This window comes from Xiphophorus couchianus, chromosome 18 (assembly GCF_001444195.1).
Source record: "Xiphophorus couchianus chromosome 18, X_couchianus-1.0, whole genome shotgun sequence".
Classification (NCBI taxonomy): Eukaryota; Metazoa; Chordata; class Actinopteri; order Cyprinodontiformes; family Poeciliidae; genus Xiphophorus; species Xiphophorus couchianus.
Genome location: NC_040245.1, coordinates 2316113 through 2338542, shown reverse-complemented (window position 1 = coordinate 2338542; position 22430 = coordinate 2316113). Strand labels below are relative to the sequence as shown.

At 36.3% G+C, this 22430-nt stretch overlaps 3 protein-coding genes, 1 long non-coding RNA gene and 2 other non-coding genes across 7 annotated transcripts in view; 4 read left to right on the top strand and 2 right to left on the bottom strand.

The window, feature by feature from the left end:
- Positions 1-2652: 2652 nt before the first annotated feature.
- On the bottom strand, positions 2653-5883 carry exosc5 (exosome component 5). Its single transcript, XM_027999591.1, has 6 exons — positions 5721-5883; positions 5086-5199; positions 4875-4996; positions 4346-4486; positions 2895-2984; positions 2653-2819 (listed from the first exon to the last, which is right to left on the bottom strand). The coding sequence occupies exons 1-6, from the start codon at positions 5866-5868 to the stop codon at positions 2724-2726; spliced, it is 711 nt and encodes a 236-aa protein (XP_027855392.1). The 5' UTR covers positions 5869-5883; the 3' UTR covers positions 2653-2723.
- Positions 5884-6731: 848 nt separating this feature from the next.
- On the top strand, positions 6732-10221 carry LOC114161339 (uncharacterized). 2 transcript variants are annotated; one of them, XR_003598991.1, is made up of 5 exons: positions 6732-6864; positions 8059-8132; positions 8827-8903; positions 9078-9104; positions 10018-10221. It is a non-coding gene; the product is annotated as an uncharacterized LOC114161339 (long non-coding RNA). The 2 variants fall into 2 exon arrangements; XR_003598990.1 differs by having other exon boundaries at positions 10006-10120.
- On the top strand, positions 10029-10159 carry LOC114133715 (small nucleolar RNA SNORA18). Its single transcript, XR_003593252.1, has one exon. It is a non-coding gene; the product is annotated as a small nucleolar RNA SNORA18 (small nucleolar RNA).
- A 99-nt stretch (positions 10222-10320) lies between the features above and the next one.
- LOC114133711 (small nucleolar RNA SNORA8) lies at positions 10321-10458 on the top strand. The gene has a single exon (XR_003593249.1). It is a non-coding gene; the product is annotated as a small nucleolar RNA SNORA8 (small nucleolar RNA).
- A 2633-nt stretch (positions 10459-13091) lies between these two features.
- Positions 13092-17564, top strand: aamdc (adipogenesis associated, Mth938 domain containing). Its single transcript, XM_028044559.1, has 4 exons — positions 13092-13270; positions 14817-14960; positions 15043-15138; positions 16765-17564. The coding sequence occupies exons 2-4, from the start codon at positions 14829-14831 to the stop codon at positions 16903-16905; spliced, it is 369 nt and encodes a 122-aa protein (XP_027900360.1). The 5' UTR covers positions 13092-13270; positions 14817-14828; the 3' UTR covers positions 16906-17564.
- Positions 17391-22430, bottom strand: part of ints4 (integrator complex subunit 4) — a 17304-nt gene continuing 12264 nt past the window's right edge. Inside the window, exons 16-24 of the mRNA XM_028044554.1 lie at positions 22259-22425; positions 20886-20979; positions 20710-20790; positions 20507-20637; positions 20375-20434; positions 20086-20245; positions 19863-20006; positions 17934-18054; positions 17391-17861 (exon numbers count right to left, since the gene is read on the bottom strand). Of these exons, the coding sequence (XP_027900355.1) occupies positions 17671-17861; positions 17934-18054; positions 19863-20006; positions 20086-20245; positions 20375-20434; positions 20507-20637; positions 20710-20790; positions 20886-20979; positions 22259-22425 (1149 nt within the window). The 3' untranslated portion in view covers positions 17391-17670. The remainder of the gene's footprint in view (positions 17862-17933; positions 18055-19862; positions 20007-20085; positions 20246-20374; positions 20435-20506; positions 20638-20709; positions 20791-20885; positions 20980-22258; positions 22426-22430) is intronic.

Genomic DNA, 22430 nt, shown 5'->3' with positions numbered 1-22430 from the left:
CATTTAAAGAAAATATCCCAGTAAAATAAAGGAAACATTTCACATCACATTTCTGCAATAGGATGGTACCAGTGAAGTTTGGTTAGTAAAAAACATACAGAAATTAGATCTGAGAATTTATCCGAATCAATAAAACGGATCAAATCAAAACCTGACCACATATTTTTGTCTTGATTTTAATGTTTGACGTCGTGTTTACAAACGCAAGCAAATATTGACGAGTGAAACTTTTATGCCACAGGATTGAAAAAAGACCAAAGACGACAGTTTTACAAACATTTAAAATGTGGTTTTCTAAAACGACTAGCTTAGCATTAATGTCTTCAGTCAGAGGCTGAATGAAGCCGGTGTGATACAGACCACTACAGGAGATCCTTCTTACCCACAGAAATCAACAGCAACGCTTTGAAGAAACTTGCATAATTTGAGCTACAACTTTTAATTTACCTTTGAGGTTAATAACGTATTTGTAAAACTGAAATGAAATGAATATACCAGCTTGTTTAGAACAACTGGTGTCGCAAACTCATCTACCTTAAAATAATGAGAAAAAACAGAATTAAAATTACCTAAATGAAGCTCTGAAATTAATCTGTTATTCTAAACTGCAAAAATTTTATTATTTCTCAGGGCTGTTAATTAGGTTTGTTAATATCTTGGATTAGTATTTTTGCTTTGTAATATTTACATCTGCTTCCCAAATGCTGTTTTATACAAAGTAGTATCGGGATCATTATAGACGGTAATAAAAACAGGAAGAAATTACTGACAAAAAAACTGAAATTCTCTTGAAAAAACAAGAAAATTTATGTTTAAAAAATGAAAAATTGGTTGTACAAAAACAGAAATTTCTGAGTTTGAAAAGTTGCAAATTTGCTAGAAAAAAAATTCACTAATTTTCTAGAACAATGAAATTTCAGATTTTGATAATTGCCTAGAAAAAAACTCATGCATTATGAGAATAAACTCAGAAATTTTCTATGAAATTTGCATAGTCACAAATTTGCTAGAAATCAAGGAGATTTCTGAGTTGAAAAAGTTGAAAATTTGCTAGAAATAACTCACACATTTTGAGAATAATCTCAGAAATTTTCTGGAAAAGGAAAGATGTCCAATTCTAAGTTTGAAAAGTTGCAAATTTGCTAGAAAAAAATTCACATTTACAAATTTTCTATAAAAACTTGGAAATTTCTGATTTTGAAAAATCAAAAATTTGCTTGGAAAGACACATTTTGAGAATAATCTCAGAAATTTTCTAGAAAAAAAACACTGAAATTTCATGAGTTTGAAAAGTTGCAGAAAAACGTGGAAATTTCTGAGTTTCTAAAACAAAAAATTTCGTCTTGTAAAACTACAAATATTTTCCAAGTTTTCTCAAAATTTTCTGAGATTAATCTCAACATTTCTGAATTTTCTGGTGAAAATTTACTCCTTTTATCTTCAGTTGCCCTAACACGCTGTTGTAGTTTTATACTTTTTAAATGGTGCTGATAATTTTCTCACTGATGTTACTGACAGGAACCGGTAGGTGAAATCCTTTATCAAGCACTTAAATCACTGGTACCAAATTGTTGCAGAACCGTGTGGAGTTCTACCAGAAAAGACTCCACACAAAATAAAATAAAAAAGACTGAGAGAGAAAAGCCAAAATTTTCTATTTTCCTGTACAGTTTTTATAGAGTCCACAGCTGACCTAAAGGCATCATAAACACCTTTTTTCTGTTGTTTTAGTTTATTAAGGCTGTTAATGTTGTCACCACACTGTGAGTCTTACCCTCAGCTCCACTGAAGTTCTTCACACGGCATCGCACTCCAACCGACCCAAATCGCCGTTTGTCTCCACACAACATCTACATTTACTAAAAAACAAAAACCGACCAACCCTTTGATGTTTTCGTGTCTTAGAACAAAGAAATAAATGTGCATCGGTTTGACGGAGCAGCTGCCACGGCTCAAGGTTTTACTCATTTTGTGTCGCTTCTTCTAATAATTATAAAAAGAGTGAAAGGGAGTCGATAAATTCATATGGTCTCAGTTGCTTTTTTCTTTTTCTGCTGTTTGAAAAACCCACTGTCACCACCAGGGGGCGCCCGAGAGTCAGGGTTTCCATGACGACGGGCTCACAGGGAGCCATGAAATAATTACATATATTTTAAAATAAAAGTTCTTCAAATGACTTTTGATTATTTGAAATTGTATTTTTGGTTATTTCATGGGAAATTACTTAATTTAATGATACATTTAATAATTTATTGATACATTTAATAATTTTATGATGCATTTAATTCATTAAGCAAAGATTTGCCTGGTATATTTATTTAATTTTGTGACCCACTGATACTCCATACGTTCTCATCTTCTGATTTTATACTACTAAACCACATTAATGCTTTATTTAAACTCCACAAATATTTAAGCCTGAAGATGTTGAGGGTGGTGGACAGTGGGCTAATCATTAAACTGTGCTCGCAGGCCTCAGAAATCCTGGGACCGGCTCTGCTTCCATGTGTGAAATTACTGTGAATATTTAAGTGGAACATCAGTGAATAAATGCACATAACTAAGATCGGCCATTCCTCTACTTATTTCCTACCTAATTACTCAGACAGTGTTCCTGTCTCTGCACCTGAGCTAAAGGAAGACAGCACAGAGTTGGTTGCTAAATATTTTATTACATCACAATGTTTATATATATAATTTTTTTTTTTTAAATCCCGATTGGGTCAAAGGTTCTTGGAGTATCGGCGCCTGACGGAGTCTCTGTAGAACTGGAAGATCTTCTCTGACGCTTTCTGACTGGCGGCTACGCACTGCTGCAGCTGTGGAAGACGGAAAGTCCAATCAGAACTGTCAGACGGGCAACAGACGGGTCAGAAACGAAGAAAATGACCAACCTCATGAACTGAGAACGAGCCTTTGGTTGATGACATCATCACTCTGCGCTCTTTGCTGTCGATGGCGAAAGTCATCAAAGCTCGACTTTCCTGAAGAGAATTTTAAAAACATGATGAGTTTTGACTTTTGAAGACAAACATGTACAGAACCAGGAACTTTACAATAAACAATTAATCGGATTAATCGATTATTGTATTAATCATGAACTAATTTAACAATCGATTAATCGTTAATTTTATCGATAAAAGTTAAGTTTTAATGTGTTGTTGCGTTTTAGGCAATAATATGTTTATTTTCTTATTTAAAAACGGAACTGAATTATTTATTTGCATCTTTTAAGGTATTTCTAATTTTGTATAAGAGGCTAAATTAAAAATCTTGAGAATGAGTAGATTTTTTTATCCAATAATCACTGGAATAATCTATTATTAAAATAATCGTAAGTTGCAGCTCTATTTCCAAATCTGTTTTGCATAGGAGGTGTTTTAAACGCTGCCTCCACCCCGTGATTCTTATAGATCCAGTTTTATCAGTCATTTCTACAGAAAATATCTTAGTTCACTTGAAATACGACAAAAATAATTTATAAGTAACTTTTCAGCAAGACACAGAAGCTGGTTTTAAGTCAATAATTCCTTATTATTAATTTTAAAAAGTTCTCGTTATGATCTCATAGCAGGAGAAATGTCTGGAATTATTCACTTAAAACAAGCTGCTAGTTCTTGCTGAAAAGTTACTTGTAAGTTAGTTTTGTTTTATTTCAAATGTACCGAGACGTTTTCACTAGAAGCTAAACAAAAAATCCAAAAGATTTTGTGTATTTTCAGTGTAACATATCCTGTGTAAACTTGTCGAAATAAGCAATAGATCAATTAATGGCATAATAAATTAAAATGAGATCAATAATTTTCATTGACATTTTTTCTTTCCACCAAAAACTGCATGATAAAAGTCTTCAGTCTGATGTTTTGGTATCAACTATCGCTTTATTTAAGAACAGCTTTGTTTACAGAGGCGTCATAATTTATTTTATTTGTTGTTTTGTTTATTTAGTTTGGATATTTAAAACAGCTTCTAGTTCCAGTGTTAAATCTTCATTAGAATTTAAAGTTTATTCATCATTATTGCATTATTTTTAGTTAGTTTATCACTAGACTTTATCTGGCTCTTCTCTTTTGCACATTCAGATATAAATAAACCATTATATTACTTGAAATGGTTTCAAAACAACAATATTATTGTTTATCACAATAACTTCTGGGACAATTTATCATCTAGCAAAGTTTGTTATCATGACTGACCCAATCCTGGAGTTAAAGAAGGCTTCTCCAGATTTTTTATTTATGAGAAGTTTAAAGAAGCAAAAGCACAAGAAATCCAGCTCCTCTCCAGGCCACGAATAATCTGAGTTTGATTTATTTTTTATTGCTTTTCTGAGCTTCGGATTTACCTTCTCCTGAGCTGCAGTCGGGTCTGTGATGATTTCACCGTCTGCGCTGATGGCGCAGGTCACGCCACAAAACAGGCAACTCATAGACAAGCCGGCATCCATCAGAGCCATGCAGGCTGCATTCAGACAGCAGGACAGGAGCTGAGCATTTAGGTAAGGAATGAGGAACGGCACCAATCAGTCAGAAGGCTTACCAAATCCAAACCAGAGGAGGCTAGAGAACCCAAAAACTGTACTCAACTTAGAGTAGCACTTATTTTTACTCAAGGAAAAGTAAAACGTAGCCGTCCAAGAAATGACTCAAGTAAGAGTAAAAATGTATTTGCTAGACAAAAAAAATCCAAAAATTTTACTCAAGTAAAAGTAGAAATACTTCATAATAAAATTACTCAAAGTGCAGTGTAGTCAAAATACTCCTAAAAACAAATGTTTTCAAAGAAGTTACTGATGTAAATGTAACTGACTAAATGTAACTGGCTGCTTCCCTGCTGTGTTCCAAACCAACAGAACCGTTTTCAGTGACGGATACAGCGCCGTCGTCGTGCAGCACCTGCAGGACGAGCGTGAGCGACGAGCGAGGATGCAGAGATAAAAGCAGAGACGCCTCACACGTTTCCCGCACACATTGTTCCTGTGATCGCTCCCTCACACCTAGAAGAAACATGAGTGTGAAGCAGCTGGTTTTTTAATTAAAAATAAATGTCTGTGCTTTTTATATTGACTGTTTTACTGTGACTTACCCGGCAGCCCCACTTTGGGATGAACCAGAACCTCCAGGGTTGCCCGGTCGTAGATTTCCTTGCTGATTTTGACCTCAGCAGGACCGTAGACTCCCGCCATCACACTGGTGTCTCCTGCAGAAACAGGCAGAATAAAGAAAATTAAAAGAAGAAAAAATTATGAATATACAAGTTTTCTCAAAGACTGTGGAAATAGTGCAAAATTATGTTGTAATACTTTGTAGCTTTAGCTTACGTAGTGATAGTTGAGTTTAAAACTGCCCTTAGAAACAACTTCTTTCAACAATCCCAGTTTAGGATTCAGTCCAGAAACTAATCTGCAGCGTGTCAGAGATTATAAGGAAGTTTCATCACTGAAAATCTTAATTTTCAACACAAATTTGAGGAATTTGTTATTTGCCTCTGTTATTTTCATTATTCCAAAATTATTGAGTGTTACTGTACACATTTAAACAAGAGTGGTGAAGGCATATTGAAGAGAGAAAGTGAGATTTGCCCATAATCTGAATATTTACAACAGAATTACACTTTATGAACAAAGGCATGGATAGATAGTAACAATTGAATAATCTGTCGACCATTTTGCCTGTTTTTGAGCCTGAACGGGGAATTTAAAAAAAACTAATTATTGTTACCCTGAACGAAGGACGCCGATCCATCAGGACGGGACAGTAAGGTCTGTTCGCACCCGAACTCTCTGAGAGAAACAGTTGAAGAAGGAAAGACTTCCATCATGCCGCCTTCACGGTGGAAACGATGTTTGTCGCAGCTAAATGACGTCATCGTTTTTTCCCTTCAGAAAAATTCTCTTTTAACATCAAATGCGATACTTTTAACATCATTAGTAAATTTAAATTATAATACTAATTACGAAACCCGTGTATTGACATTTATTTAAATCTGTAATTGTTTGTTCACGGATATTTTTGAAAGTTCAGAACGGAAGTTGAACGGCTCGTCATTCTTTAATTTGACCACCAGATGGCAGTGTACACAAATTTTATTTTCTAATCAATCTTCGTCATTCTTCCGATTCAGATTTTTTTTCACAGGCAGATAGATAGAATAACAGCAATTATTATTATTATTATTTCGAAACTTTTTGCCTATGACTTCCTTTAAACGTCGTATCTATACGTCGAAGCAGTATTTGAACAAGTTTTGTACAACAGGACGAGAACAAAAAAGGTCAAAACAATATAAAAAGAAAAGAAGAAAGCCAAAAAAATGAGTTAAAAAGTTAGATTGTTAGCATTATAAGCACTTTTAATTGTTATAGGTTTTATATTGTTTGAATTTCAGATTGCATCGAGTTACAATTTACCACCAAAAATGTTTTGACACTTGAAAACTTTGCTCGAAACAAAATCTGACTGATAGCAGAAAAGTCTTTTATACATTTTCAGTGAGCAAAGAAATTTACAGAAAGAATAGGACATATGTGCATCAATTTTATATTTGAAGAAAATATTTGATTGGATAAATTGTGTGAATATATTTAAGAGAAACTTCTTTGAAGTTATTAGTGATTATGAATTTGTGTGAAAGAAACTGCATTTTTACCCAGTCAAGATTCTGCATGAAATCCCCCGCAAAGAAATCAAACTTTCTAGAAATAAAGAAGGTTTACTAACTAGGAAACTCCTCCTATTATTTTGTTGCCGAAAAGCGGCTTGAACTGACGTAACGCGCCCTTTAAATACTCCTGTCGCACATCGTGAGGTTCTCTTTTCTCCGTCTGCTGATCTATAGACGTTTCGGTCCAAATTCGAGCAATGAGTGAGTATTAATGTACTTTTTAACCCAGATTTAGCGGACCTCACACAGACAGATTTGGACCCGCTGCTGTTAACGGCATGCAGGTTTGATAAACGGCTGAACTGTGTTGGGAGACATCTTTGTTTTCCCGCTTTGAATTCTCGTACTTAGCATTAGCGGGCTAGTTAGCTGCTATGTAGCTTTAAGCTAGCCCGAGTTTGTCTGACGTTGGGCTTGTTTTGAGGGACTTAATTAGTAAAATGACGCGTAGAGTGGCATGTTTACGAATAATGTTAAATGTTTGATGTTAGCTGTAGTTATCGCGATACTTAAACGGTTATTTTTCGTTTTTTTTCCGAACACGTGGCCCGGCTGGGAATCGAACCCGGATCTTGCGATTTCAAATGTACGCGGTAGTTTTAGCAACACTTTAGGGGACGTTAAAGCAAATTATCGACAACGAACGTTAGATTCGTCTCACGTTACATAGTTGTAAGAATTGGAGAAATAATTTAGCCACTTAAAATCAATATAAAACAAGTGCAGATCAGATTAATGTCAAATTATCTGTTGTAGATTAAATTAAATATACCCATGATATATTTTTAAAACGTTTTTGATGGATTGACCACAGCTTGCTCTCATTTATCTGGGATTCTCCAGCTCAGTGGACTGATCCCAGAGCAGCAGTGGAGAGAGAAAGTCAGGTTTTGCTTTCATCTCTGCAGTTCTGGTGGCAGAATGGTGACAATGAGGCCTGGCACACTTAAATCTGCACTAATTCAATAAAACTTCATTTAGGACTGGGCGATCAAATCTATTTTTATCAGGTAAATTGGATTTGACAATTTTATAGCTTCTATTTATTTGGACTTTGAATTCAAGTCAACTATGACAAAATAAAGGGATCAGGCTAATTTTTTTTAAATGAATGGAGTCATAATGTTACAAGAATACAGTCATAATATCAGGAAACTGAATAAATCCACATTTTGAAAATATTTTCTAGCTTTTGTAATTTCTTCTTTAGAATAAGGAGGAAATGGATTAAAATCATATTTGGTATAAAAACAAACAAACCTGACATTTATCACCCAGCCGTAGTTTGACCATATAAAGCTGTTGGAAAGTCTCACTATTTTTGCAACGTAATATACACAAAGTATGATCGACATTCATTGACTTGATTTATTTTTGTTTCTTTTTTTCCTAAAGGTAAAAGTTCAGAGCTGGACCATAATGCCAGTGAACCTCCCAGTCACTTACTGGTCCACAGACTGGAGCATCTGGTATGTCAAAGGTTAAATATGCAAAATCAAAAGAAAGTGATTCAAATATGTTTCTTTAATCAAAATACATTTATTCAATAAAGCCCAAAAGAAACTGAAAACTAAATGATTTTTCTTTTAATGCATCGAACATGCAAATTCTGCTACAGCGAATTATTAGGCCATCGTAGAAAAATAAAGTTTTACATTACTGTTAAGACTTAAAAATTTTGAGTAGTCGTTTAAATTTTCTAGAAAAAAAATCAAATTTTTAAATTAACATCAAGAATTTTCTACCAAAATAACTTTAATTTCTGAATTTATTTATTTTTTAGATCACAAAATTTTAGTTTTTGGCAGAAATTTACTCCTTTTTTTTTATCTATACATTTGTAAAAATCCCTTTCAAGTTTTGAATCTAAGGTTTTGAAAATGTTTTTTAGTTTGGACACCCCTGGATCAGGTCGTCGTTGTGCTGGTTCTGATCATGTTTAGACTCCGGATCCAGTGGGTTTGCAGCACGGTGTGAGCTCTGGTCCTGTACGGTGGGCCGTGAGGCTCACACAGTGCGCAGAGCAACCTTTTCTCTTGCAACCCGCTGCTGTCAATCATCTGCAGCAGCGTTACTAATGAGAACTAACACCTCTGACCTTTAACCTGTCTGTTTGTTTGACTTAAATGACTAAAAGAAACTAAAGTTTCCTCTCTTCCACAGGTGCTGGGGATGACCTTTAACCCTTAACCTGTCGACCTCGAAGTCCTTAGATGTAATGTAATGGATAAGCCAGCTGGGTAAGTCCTGTTTGTAGGCAGTGGATGAATTTTCCAAGTGATGATGAATGGCGTAAAATGTTCAACTGCTCTGAAGCGTGAGTGAAATCAGCCTGACTGAACCTGCGGCATTGAAAACTAGACGTGGCGTTTACCGCTCTGCGTTCTCATTAATGATCGCTCTGCTTCCTGCAGGTTCAGCCATCGGCCATCTTTAATGAGGTGAGTGAAAAATTATGCGAAATAAAGATTAACGTCATTTCTCTTATAATCTCTGCACTACTTCAGATTATCCAGGCTGTTTAATTTGACACCTCAAAATCCTGAAGTTGATTCAAAAATCTATTCAGACTGAATTTATTTTTTATTTTTGGTGTTGAGTGTATTTGTGCTTATAAACCACCTGATTCAGCAATCTGTTCAATGACTTCCTGTTAGTTGATACGTTATTCCAGAACTTGATTTGGGTGGGATAATATTTGGATATTTTAAAATTTTCAAACTGAAGCTTAATATTTTTATTTTAAGCTTTCAGGTGGATCTGAAATTGATCTTCAGTAGATTTGTTTCCACCCAGTTCTCATGTGAACTGATTAGAATGTTACTTAAAATAAAAATGCATTTTCCACCTGCTGGTTTGGATAAAATCGAGCATGATTATTTTATTATTATTATTATTTCACAAGGCTGTAATAAACAAGATTCAGAAGTTGCAAACTAACATGGACAGCAAAAACAGTGTCAATCTTTAATTTCACTAACTAAAGCATTTTTTGTATTGAAGCGATATCAAAAAAATATTTTAAAGTTCAATTCAAAAGTACTTCATTGATCCCAAAGGGAAATTAAATCATCTCAAACTTCTGACCTTCATTTGACTGTATTTTGTTAAACACAATTTGGACAAAGTTTATAAGCATCTACAAAATACTGTAATATCAACGTGTCAAATGGTGCCAATGGTGAAACACAAAAATAAAATTTCAGGATGAAATCTGGAACAAAAATATTGATCCGATACCAACTTGGTAAACCGCCTTCAGCCAGAAAAAAAACTTCAGAAAAATTGAGGAAGTTGTTTTGAATTTTGCCGTTTTTTTCTAATGTGTATAAAATTTAAAAGCGTTGCTTTTAGGTCTCGGCGTCTCTGAGGTCTATCCCGACGGGCCCTTCATGTAGGGCCAAGTCGTTGGAAATGCCTCAAAGAGGAAATCTGTGGTTTCGCTTTACCCAGGTGTTCTGCTGTGAGCATTATGGGATACAACTTCAGGACAACAACATGATGACAAGCTTCAGAAAGACGGATTATCGACCAGATTTAACAGAGACGTGTGTTTCAGGTCACAGGTCTGGCAGAAATGACTCAGACAGCGTCAGAATGCAAGATGGCGGCGGGATGATTTGGTAAGTTGGGCTGGAAAACGTTTGTTATGGAAGAAGCACTGCGTGGTATCTGCAGCCAGCTGCTGCATCAGCTGGTTAGTTCAAAGGTCAGTGCTAAAGAAACTCAGCTTCTGGCATCGTTGGTCTTCATGCTGCCTGTGTGTGGAGTCCTGGTATTTCAGCTGAAACAAGCTCATCGCCACAACGGTGAATTAGAGCCATTGTGGATTTTTTTTTTTTAGAAATTACATTTCCAGCAAAAAGCTCTGAAGTTTCAAGAATAATCTCCAATTCTTTTTCCTATAAAAAAATGTTATATTCAAAATTCAGATTTTTTCTTACAAATTCTCAACTTTTGGAGTTCAGTTTTTTTTTTGTTTTTTTCCTGGACAATTCTTGCATTCAGTCAAAAATTTTATTAAAATCTTCAAATGTTGAGATTATTTTAGAAATTTAAGAAAGAAATTGGACACTGAGTTTTGAGGTATTTCTCTGAAAAGTTTATTACTCAAACTCAGAAATTTCAGGGGATTATTAAGAAAATGTCTTATATTAATCTCAAAACTTGAGTCTTTTTTTTCTTTACAAATTTCTGACTGTTGGAGCTCAAGATGTTCCAGAAAAAATACAATTTGAGCTTCAAAAATTTAAAATTTGTGGCAGTAATTTTGAGATGATCTCAAATGTTCTTGAAAGAATTTGATGGTATTAAAATTTCTAGGTCTGTTTTTTTGGTGGAAATGTGCTACTCCCTTATAATGGCCCTTTACATCAATATGTTTAATTTTATGTTATTAAATTAATAATTTTGTTTTCCTTCTTGTTTAGCTCTTGGAGCTGGGCATCATCTAATAACTTTCCTGTAAGTATTTTTTTTTTTGTCTGTGTTTTTCAGTGTTAAGCAGCACTGCGGTGTCTGCAGCCAGTTGTTTCATCAGCTGGTTTGTTTAAATAGCAGTGCAAGAAAAAACTCAGCGTCAGGCATCGTTGGTCTCCCAGCTCCCCATGTTGGGAGTCCTGGTATAATGGCTGAAACAACCAAACGCTTGACTAGGAAAACCTGCATGTGAGGGTGCAAATGATCGATTAATAAGTTGATCTAAAGTTGATTTTAATTTTTCAATAAATTGAAGGATTTTGATTAAATTAACATTTTGTGTCAGCTGTGTAAAATATTGACTGAATAAACAGAACATTATGGATTTTCTCAGATTATTAAACTCCATAGTAGCACATCAGTAGTTTTCGTCACGGACCTGAATGAGCAACATTAAGGTGAAACTTGAGGAGTTGAGTGTTTATTTCTAACAGAAACGCATAAAGGGCATTTTACATCGCATAACGGACTCTGTTTGGACTGTTACCCTTTTCCGTTCTGCAATATTCCCGCCGCCATCTTTGTTGTTTTTTTTTTATAACGGTCGCCGCTTTGAGAATGACCAGCGGCGCCCTCCGCTGGATGACGGCCAAACTACAACCCTGAAAGAATAACTAAGTGGACGTTATTAGTTAATCCTTTTGGACTCATTTTAATAAACCATTGATGGACAATTGTTTGCATCCCTCCTGTATTCTTTCTTTTAATATTTTGGATAAGATTGTTGAGATATTTGATGTCTTATTTGTTTTTTTTTCTCCAGGGTTCAACTGAAGCATGTATGCTGTAAGGTGAAGTTTGAACAGGGATTCTGTGTCACAGGTGAGTTTCTGAAGTTGCATGTTTGTTTAAATTCTGTCCAGTTTGGTCATATACCAAGGCTTTCAGGATCCGGTGTTCCTGACTTGCTGTGGACTTGACCAGAAATCAAAAACCACCCCAGTGAGCCTCTGCAGCAGCGTTTGTAGAGGACTCACTGGGGACATGACGCCTGCAAACATGCAGGAAACCTGGCGCATCAGAAATGTAGAAACTCAAATGCTGAAGAGCTGAATTTTTATTTAATATTTTTCAGATGCAGATCAAAGCAGTCGTGGACCAGCTGAGGGGAGTTTCCTCTGATGCATCTTCTCCAGATTAAAACTACATGAATTTTTCTTGTATGTAAACTTGAATAATTTGTAAGCAGATTTTTCTTTTGTACGAAAATAAATAAGACCAAAGGATCCTCGAGTCTCATTTATGCATTCATTTCTGTTTTTAGAGGGAATGTAAAGTAAATTTTTTATTTTGCTCAATACAGTGTCAGAGTTTCAATTAAATTAATTAAAATAAAAACTAACCAATTTCAAAAGTGAATTGAACTTGACTGAATTAAAAAGGATAATTGGAAATGGCTGTATGACCTCACTAAATTAACTTTTTTTGTTTGCTTAAGATGACAAACAATTGAGTTGGTGTTATATTAATATACTGAACTGACGTGAATTGTAAAAATGAACACATATGAAATTGACTAAGGTGCTAAAAATTAAAAAAGGTTAAATATTTGAAATAGAGTTGTTACCATTTATATATCTTAACTTGGACATTTTAAATAAGTTAAACTGGAAATAATTTTTAGTTTGAGTTTATGTGGTAAATCGCTTTAGATTTATGTTCAGTGACGTAAAGCGCTTCATATTGCGTTTCATATTGCGTTGCTTAACTGTGCTATGCTAATTAGCTTGTGCTCCCCAACGGTTAAATTACATCATCGGTATGAGGTTAAACTTAACAGTCTTAAGCTTAATTAGATCATTAAAACGTAGTAGAGAGGGACCTAAGAGTTAATAGGATACCTGAGACTTAAGTTGCGACCAAAAGCCGAGACAGTGGCTCAGCTAAATGAACCCTAACGAAATAAAAATAGACATTACATGTTTTCGGGTCTGCTGCAGTTGTCCCCCCATCCACCAGAGGGCGCAGCCTCCATTTAATTAAAAATATGCCACAAGGGTTGTGTTGGGGGTTTAACTCAATAACAAGGCTAATTGGAGATTTACGTGTTGTTTACAACTCAGGACGTCTCCACAGTTTACCTTTAACTCCAACTTCAGAGTCGAACTGTCGCTGTTGGTGTTAAACGGTGAGTTAAAGTTTTATTTACAACAGTTTCGGTTTCCTAGCAACTTTTTAGGCTGTTTGCTGTCATAGAAGAAGGTTGTCTTGTTTTTGCTCCCTAAAATCGCCTGTATTGGAGATCTGCGATATTTATAATCTGAAGAGCTATTTTCCCCCTTAATCCTAAAACAAGTTTACATGAAAATCTACACGACCTTTCGGAAAGATAATTCATGTTAAAAAAATAGATCTTTTGTAAACTAAACGCTAATTCAGGTAAAACTTAATAATAGATAAACAATTACTGACTTTAGTGTGTTAATATTGCATCTTTTTGCTTTGGATCAATGAAAACATGAGACCCAGATAGACTCAGGTAAGGGAGGAGGGAATCAGTTCATTGTTTTAATTTCATTAATCTGGTTCTCTTGAAAGAAATCTCACCTATTTCTGCTGTTTTAGTAATGAAAGGCAGTTATACTTAAATTCACGCAAACAAATGATTTTTGGGAGGATAATTTTTCATTTGATAGTATTTCTTCAATAGAAAGTAGTTTTTACTTTGATATTTCATATAGCAATACTGATAAATTTCACTTTTTATGATATAGAACCTGAAATTTTAAATATTTTATATAATTTCTTAAATGTTTTGGTTAAAACCATTAAAAGGGAAGCTATGCTTCTTCTCATTCTTTTTAAAATGTGCCAGCTATTTGGTTGTATAGTTATTGTGCTTAATTGTTTTCTATTGTGAAAGGTAAGTTTTTATGTACTAAGTGGGAAGGTAGGTATTACTTACATGTTCCAAAATAAAACATTTATTTAATAAGGACATCCATTTCAGCCTCATATTAAAAATATTCTAGGAGCTCCTATTGTCATTTTCATGTTCAAATTCTTTGCAGATTTGACATAAAAGCATTTCCTATTCCAGTTTAAATATCAAACCATTATTTAGTTTTATAACATTACAGTTGAAGGTTATTATGAGCCACTTTGAAGAGCCTAAACAGCAAATGTGAGCCTGAGAGGCAGGCAGAGTACTCAGAAATTATACTTAAGTAAGAGTAGCACTACTCTTGAACCAAAATATAAAGTCATGTGGAAATTTTGGTTTTGCAAGAGACAAAACTATAAATAACATAATTAGAAAAATAACAAAATCAGACAAAAGAAAAAAAAATCCAAATCAGTTTCTTTCCAAATGAAACATTTGAAACTTTAACAAAAACTGCAGGTGTGTGTCTGTCTGGTGAAGTTTTGGTTTAAAAATGTTTGTTTTTCATTCAGTGGGTAGAAAATCCAGAAATCTAACTCAACTAAGAGTAGAAATACTTCATAATGAAATTACTCAAGTTAAAAGTATGGCATAGTAAACATACTCCTAAAAGTAAATTTTTTCCAACAAGTTACTCAAGTAATTGTAATTAGTTACTACCTATCTCTGGCGACCTCTGACCTAGACAGTTTAAAAAAAGCTCCTAAGAGTGTCTGTACCTTTTCTTTGGTTGAACTGTGTGTTTTCTGTTTGTTAGTTACATTATTGAATACTTGTTATTGTCTTCCAGCCTTGCTGAACTATGACCTCCCCAGAAATTGCCACCCTGTCCTGGGGCCTGATGAAGGTGAAGGGATGCTCCTCCAGCTACAAGGACTGTAAGGTCTGGCCCGGAGGCAGCCGGGCCTGGGACTGGAGGGAGACTGGGACTGATGTGAGTAAAACCAGAATAAATATAAACGCTGTTAGAGATTTTAAAATCTGTTCCTCTGAGGAACATTATGACTTCCTCCTAGCATTACCCAGGAGTGCAACCTGCTGACCTGGAGGAGGTGATGAAGAAGGGAATAGAGCTGCTGGTCATTGGGAGAGGAATGAGTGAAGCTCTACAGGTAAATTATGTTCTTTAAAAAGTCAAGTGTAATGTTTGTGCAACACCAGAAATCTCAGTAACAAACTAAACTACAAGAGTTTATTGTGACGGACATTGCTGATCTTTCTGTGGGTACCATATAGTGTTTATGTGTAAGGGTCAGCTTAGTCGACCCCTCAGCACCTAATCCCTCTCTAGAGGAGGCAGCAGACTAGCAACCACTGAACTGTAAGGGATACAGGATTGCAGAAATAAATCCCAAAAGGGGATTGGTTCAACAACCTCAGCGTGCCGCAGCATGCTGCATCAGCTCACAGGTCAGATCAACTCATATGAGGCGGAAGGACAAAGCCATCCGAATCAGGAAGTTTGGATCTACTGAAGGGCTGGAACGATTAATCAGTTATTTAAAGAATCATTAACTAATTTAATAATTGATTAATCATTAACTGGGGTATACAGACTCAAAAAGGGTAATATGCAGAAAAGACAACATATTCCAAACAGCAATTAAGCCAAAACTGTACAAAAAATATTTACATTTTGCAAATAAGATGAAAAGATGTTTATCTGTAACTATGTTCTACCCAGAACTCCTGTAGTAGCATTGTTTTAGCTTTACCTGGTTCAAACTCTGTAATAAATAAACATATAAATCCAAATATTAATAGGTTAATTGAAAAAAAGTCACCAGGTTCCTAATATTGATGTTAGATGTGTTTTTTAGCTGCAGATGGATCCTTTGCTGCAATGATCAAGTTTTCACTAAAGGATACTATGTTATGTCATTTTAGGCAATAAAATGTATTTTCATCTTTTAAAAATAAATTGAATTTGTTTGCATTTTTATGCATTTATAAATGTGGATAAAATAAGCTTAAATGGTTAAGTGAGAATACGTCTTATTTTTCCCCATCAGATTACTCAATTAATCATCGTAATAATCAATAGAATAATTGATTACTAAAATCAGGTATTAGTTAGCCTGAGTCAGCAGTGGTGGGATTGTGATGATTTAGTTACACAGACTTCTTTCATAATCATAATTTTCAGCCATTGTTTACATCCTGACAGCGTGTCTGGCTTCTTCAACTGCAGAATTATGAAGCGGTTCGCACGTCAATGACGAATCGAATCCGACGTCATGACGTTCTGGCACAAATTGTGTTTTTTTTTTTTTTGGAAGTGAAAAGGTCGTAATTGGGCTAAATACGTTACTTTCGCTACCTTTTCTAGCTGTATTTAAAATTAAAATAGCCTGAAAAAGTTATTTCGATAAAACGATTTCCCAATTGCTAAGCCAAGTCATTGTGACCTACGTTATGTACTCCTGGCCTGCAGAGGGCAGTATTGAGTTGCCTTGGTAACGGAGCAAGCCGAATAAAGATGGCGGTTCAGCTATAAATGCACCTGTCTCGTCTCGTCCATGCTCCAGACGTTACATACAGACATAATCGGACACAAAATCACCCCGTTTTTCAGACAGCCAACATACAATAGTTAGAACGCCTCTCGGTGTCCCGTTGTGATACTAAATGATGTTGTGATCGGTTCACTGCTGCAATATTTGAGCCACAATCCCATCTGTTCTGTAGCATAATGTACCGTAGTTCCTGTTTAGACGTGCACGTTTTTTTCTCCACAGGTTCCTTCTTCGACTCTGGATTTCGTGAAGCAGCAAGGCATTGAAGTCCGAGTCCTCCAGACTCAGAAGGCCGTCGCTGAATACAACAAGCTGGCTGTTCAGGGAGCCAAAGTGGGCGGCGTTTTCCACTCAACCTGCTGATTCCGCCTCCCTGGACTCGATTAAACATGTTTAACGGAGCACTGTTCCCTGGCCCTAATACTGCATCTCAGACCTGGATAGAAGGTTAAATCAGTTTTTATTTACACCGAGTTTACAGGAGTAAAGTTGGCCCTCCAACCTTCTTCAACTTAAGCAAAATTGGTGCCAAATGGTTGTGCCACTACCATTTTAAAGCTATTATTAAATATTTCAAGAAGTCATCAAAGGTCAACTAGCCAGTCCACATTTACAAAATGAAACAAATATGATTTTCGGGGGGCAAGTTGATATCTGGTGACTTCTGGAAACTTTTATCTTAAAATCAATAACAGCACAGACGATTGACGCCAGTCGTTAAATCTGAAGAAGTGGGAGAACTAACTTAAGTCAGTTAACTCAACTGCACTTAAATACAGTTGAGTTTTGAAGCTCTGAAGTGCATTAAACTTTAGCTGAGATGCTTCAAACTTCAAAATCAAAACATGAACTTTTATAGAAATGTATTTCTAACAGCCTGCAGCACCAACAGTGTCTAAAACATTCGAAATGGTGCTTATGTGTTCTATTAAATCAGTGAAATGCTGTGAAACGCTGATATGAAAGTGTATTTCTGCCTGTTTGATTACATGAAAACCAATAAAATCAATATGCTTTCCAAACGTTTGTGGAGTGAAAAACAAAATTCCATCCAAATAAAAATATTTCCATCTGCGCTTTAAAAATCCAGTCAGATCTGAAGCAGTGTCTCGTAGATTCGGGGTCCGGTTATCTTCGTGCAGGTTTGGGCATGATGTAGACTTTGACAGGCTTGCTGAACGGGATCGTTCCTTCGACGGCGGCCTCTGCTGGTGGGAGGCCGTCGATGCTGTCGCTCCATCCAGACTTGTTGGATGAAGACGGAGAGGATGAAGAGGAGCTGTAGGCCAGCAGGAGGCGCACCTCGACTTGTGAAGGCTCTGGGGAAAGTCAAGGCCATCATGTTAGCTGAAGGTCAGCGTGAGGAGCTTTAAGCGGTTGGTTGTACTGACCCGTCCAGGCGGTGTGAGAGAGGTAAACCTGGGTGATGAGCCGGTGTCTGGTCGGTCCCGGCTTTCTGAAGTCTGCCGGTTTGGGATGGATCACATGACTTTGGCCGTCTGGATACAGGACCTGTGAGTAATGTTTGAAAGAACCGATAAAGGTTTAAATATGCAAAATCCGACAGAGCCACACTAAAAAATTTGTACTGAAACTATTGACATCAACAAACCTCCAGGTGACCGATTCTATGAGTAGAGCTAAAACAATCAATCGTGATTAAATCAATCATTGAAATAATCGTCAACTAATTTAGTAATTGGAGTATGCAGACTCAAAAATTATACATTTTAAAAAATCCTTTGTCTGTAAATATGTTCTACCTAGAACTCCTCTAAACGTATAGTTTTAGCTTCATCTGGTTCAAATTTCATAAATAAAAAAAAATCTATTAATCACCTTTTGCTGTCCAAACTGGTTAATGCAAAAATAATTTAATGGATACATAAACTGGTGTTAAGTCAACCAGAAATGGATGAGCTTTTCTCATTACTGAGTATTTTTAGCTACAGACGATCAACTGTTCACTAAAGAAATGCTTTTATTGCATAAAATGTTTATTTTTTTGTTCAAAAAATGAACTGAATTGTTTACTTGCATCTTTAAAACATTTAAATTATTTTTTTTATCCAATTAATTGTCAGAATAGATAGAAATCCTGGTCATCTGTTAAAAAAAATATTGGAAATATAAAACTTAGTAGATATATATATAAGACAGCCCACATCACATTTTGCAAAGTCAACAAAAACATGTAAGTGATTTTATTCTAGGAAAAAAAGCCCCATGTTCTCACAAAAAGCATCATATGTGACTGCACTTTTTCCTCATTTGCCTGTAACTTGGCGTGAATCACAACTCAAGCTACTAGAATTAGTTTGCCCTTCCGGCGTTTGGCAGGTTTGTAAGTAAGCTGATGCCAGAGTGAGTCAGCGTCTCATGAAGGTTCATTTTAGCTGAAGCTTTTAACACATGCTGCAGAAGAAGTTTGGTGTTAAAGGGGCAGAACTTGTGTTTTCCAGGCACACGGTGGCATATTAGTTTCTTATAAAAATGCTATATATATCACATATGACTTAAAAGAAATCTGGCTTTGTAATTTAACAACTTGAAATTGGGCCTCTGGCTCTTTAAAAACTCCTGCTCTTTCTGAAATTCCACCTTCAGGAAGTCCTCACAACATGGCTCCTCTATCAACCCCTTAACGGTTTTTACCAGCGTTTCACTGAGAAGTAGCTCCTATAATGAGCTCAGCTGATTCACAGTTTCACCAGGTGTTTGCTAATCGCTGCTGGCTAGTCTGAAGGAGCTGAGTGGGGCGGAGCTGCATCACGAAGGCGGGGCTAGGTCCACCCAAGTGTTTTGCACAGCTGAATGGCTGCCATGGAGATTAAAGGGTTTCTCAAACATGCATGAAAGAATCAAAACAACACTTCAGGGAGTAACATAATAACATGATGTAAAGCTAAAAAAACGATCCTGTCTTTTAGTTCCTTTAATAGGAACGAGTTGTTTACTATCAACAGGAAACTAGTACTTTACAAAAAGTACTAGTTCCACTGGCAGATTATTTCATGTAAAATGTGGGGAAAATGTCAGTGAAATAATCTGCCAGTGGAACTTGTACTTATTTTTTATTTATCAATATCAAGGAATTATTCACTTAAAACAAGCTCCTATATCTTGCTGAAAAGTTACTTGTAAGTTAGTTTTGTCTTATTTTAAGAGAACTAAAATATTTGCACTAGAAACTAGAGAAAAATACTTGGTAAGAAGAAGTTCTTTTTGCAGTGAATCGCTAATATTTGCACCCAGAACATTCTGGTTAAACAAAGTGTGAAACAATCAGCAGCATTCTTTAAATTTAAGGTAAAGCTCACCTGAACTTTGACCTTATCCTGGGGATCCTGGACGTGCTCCAGCGTGGCGTCGATGTCCAGCGCCACCACCAGGCCGGACGTGAACCTCAGCGGGTTATCTGACTCGCCTGTTGGCTCGATGATGGTGGCTGTGGCGCGATGGATCTGTTGCACAAATATGAAAATATGTTGGTATTAGATCTGCTTTGTGTTGTAGAAACTGTCTGATTGGTTATTATTTTACCTGTTCAGGTAGCCTGAGCTGCAGCAGGCCGCTCTGTCTCAGTGTCGTCTGGAGAATCTTCACCAGCTCCACAGGTTTACAAGACAAGAGCCGCGGCATGATCTCCAAAAGTTTGTCCACAAAGCTGTCCTGGAGGTGGGGTAGCTCTGTCAGGAACATCCTGAGGATGCAGAAAGGCGGCAAGCCACTGAGTTACTACAGCTAGCAATCTAAAATAGCCTCTCAGAAGCTCTAAAAACACTGATTAATGGCTAATTATACAATAAAATACACTAACAGACTAAATTACCTCTGAAAAGACTCGATCTCCTGCAGGAACTTCTCACAGCTGCTGATGAGAAGATCCAACCTAAGGAGAAGTGACAGCTGGGTGAAACCTCTGCACAAACAGCGGCTGAGCGCTGTGTGTTTCTGTACCGACCCTGGTCTGGTTCGGGCCGTCAGGACCAGCTGCAAGGCTTTGGCCTGAAGGCGAACATGGTGTATGGTCGCCACCTCCCTGCTTTCCAAACTGCTGTACAGAAACTCCAGCTTGTAGGTTTCCTCTAAAATCTACAGAAAAACAAACTAATTAACTGTTTTAAGGCTATCATATGTATTTCAATCTTAAGTTTGTGTGTTTACCTGCTGAGCTGCAGCTGTAGCAGTGACGTTTTGTTTCAGGCAGAGAGGGACGGCCATGTTCCACAGCTTCTCCTGCAGGGCCTGAACAAAAATAAATTATTTTTTAAAGAGTTTTACTCTGAAATTAGTTCTCTTGGAGGAAATCCAGGTAATAATAAAAAGGGAGCGCATGCTACCTTCATGAGCAGCAGCTGACAGCGCAGGTATGTAGCACAGAAATCAGCAGCTCCAGCAAGCTCAGTCTGCAGCTCACCCAGCCGCTGCAGATCTCTGTTGAAATAAAAACGACAAGGTCACAATAATACATGCACATTATCAATTAATAAGTTCGTTTAATGATTGATTTTATCAACTAAAAATTAACTGATGAGAAGCCATTTTCTTAAAAATTTGGGTTTTCTTTTGGGACAACCGTCTTTCCGTAACATGACGGGCCTTTTTTGTAATATGATGAATTTTTTAAAAAATAACCACATCATCATATTTAAAAAAATATATTTATTTGTTAGCAGGGTTAAATACTGACTCAAATAGAAAATTGTTTGCTGAATAGAAAAAGATACAAATAATCAAATGTGAAACACTTAACACTGCATTCATGCAGAAGTACCGTCTGTAGTTACTCTTGAAAGGAATGTTAACAGTTTTGTCCATGAAGTCCAATAAGTCATGACAGCCCTCAAAATCAACCGTTTATATCGTCATCATGTTTGTTTTCCATCGTGTTAAATTTATTGTTATGCCCTCCGCTCTCTAGCATCACATCATCACCGCGGTAGCAAATCAGCTAATTTTAGCTGGAAAGTTGACTCTGCTCCATCTTGCAGCTCGACTGAATGAGAGGTGGTGACACAAGAAACTTATTGAGTGTTTATATTTCACATCAGAGGAGCATAAAATGCATTTTCCATCCCAAACCGGACTCTGTTTGGATCGTTTTACTTTACGTGACCCCGCCGCCATCTTTGTGTCTGTCTCGACGGCTCCGCTTTTAAGAATGACCGGCGGCTCCCTCTGCTGGATGGCGGCCAAACTACAACACTAAAAGAAGGTCTAAGCGGCCGTTATAAATTAATCGAATGGAGCTAATTTGAATCTAAAACTATTAATCTAAGCACTTTTAAGTGAATTTCAAAGATTGTTTATGGGGTAAAATTTAACTCCATTCAAGACTATAGATGATTATTTTGTATGTTTGTTAAAGTCCTCTAAATAACTGAGGTTAATAAATCTTAACTTTGTTCTGTTTAAATGCATCTGTGCAAACAGGAAGTAAAAGCAATAATCTAATCATGGGAACAAAAATTCAGATTGGCTCCTTTACTGACATGTTCCTGAATGTTTCCAAGAACATTTGAGCAACTCCAGACTTTTTATTGGTGCTGCATTTTATGATTCATAAAATCATGAATCTTTAGACATTTCAGCAGTTTCCTCCTCAACAGAGTGATGCTAAGACTTTTTTTTTCAAAAGCATTTTCAGAGTTTGACCACATTTTTTAACATTGAACTTTATTCCCTCCTGTCCTACTTCCAGTGCGATGTTTACCGTATGGTGAAGTTCAACAGGTCCTGCGCTCCAGGTGTTTCCAAGTTCTGGATGGTGCTGACCCTGTTGAGACTCTGCTGGAGGAAGAGTTTGGCCGACTCCACCGAACCAGAACCGCATCCTGAGTCCACGGAGTCTAGACTGTAAACCTGCTTCCTGCTGGGCAACTGAA

Coding starts and splice junctions, on each gene's coding strand:
- aamdc (XM_028044559.1), top strand. CDS start 14,829: ATGACCTCCCCAGAAATTGCCACCCTGTCCTGGGGCCTGATGAAGGTG. Junction 14,961..15,042: donor GGAGGGAGACTGGGACTGAT/GTGAGTAAAACC, acceptor ACTTCCTCCTAG/CATTACCCAGGAGTGCAACC. Junction 15,139..16,764: donor GAATGAGTGAAGCTCTACAG/GTAAATTATGTT, acceptor TTTTCTCCACAG/GTTCCTTCTTCGACTCTGGA.
- exosc5 (XM_027999591.1), bottom strand. CDS start 5,868: ATGACGTCATTTAGCTGCGACAAACATCGTTTCCACCGTGAAGGCGGC. Junction 4,487..4,874: donor TGCTGCACGACGACGGCGCT/GTATCCGTCACT, acceptor CTAAATGCTCAG/CTCCTGTCCTGCTGTCTGAA. Junction 2,820..2,894: donor GCTCGTTCTCAGTTCATGAG/GTTGGTCATTTT, acceptor CGTCTTCCACAG/CTGCAGCAGTGCGTAGCCGC.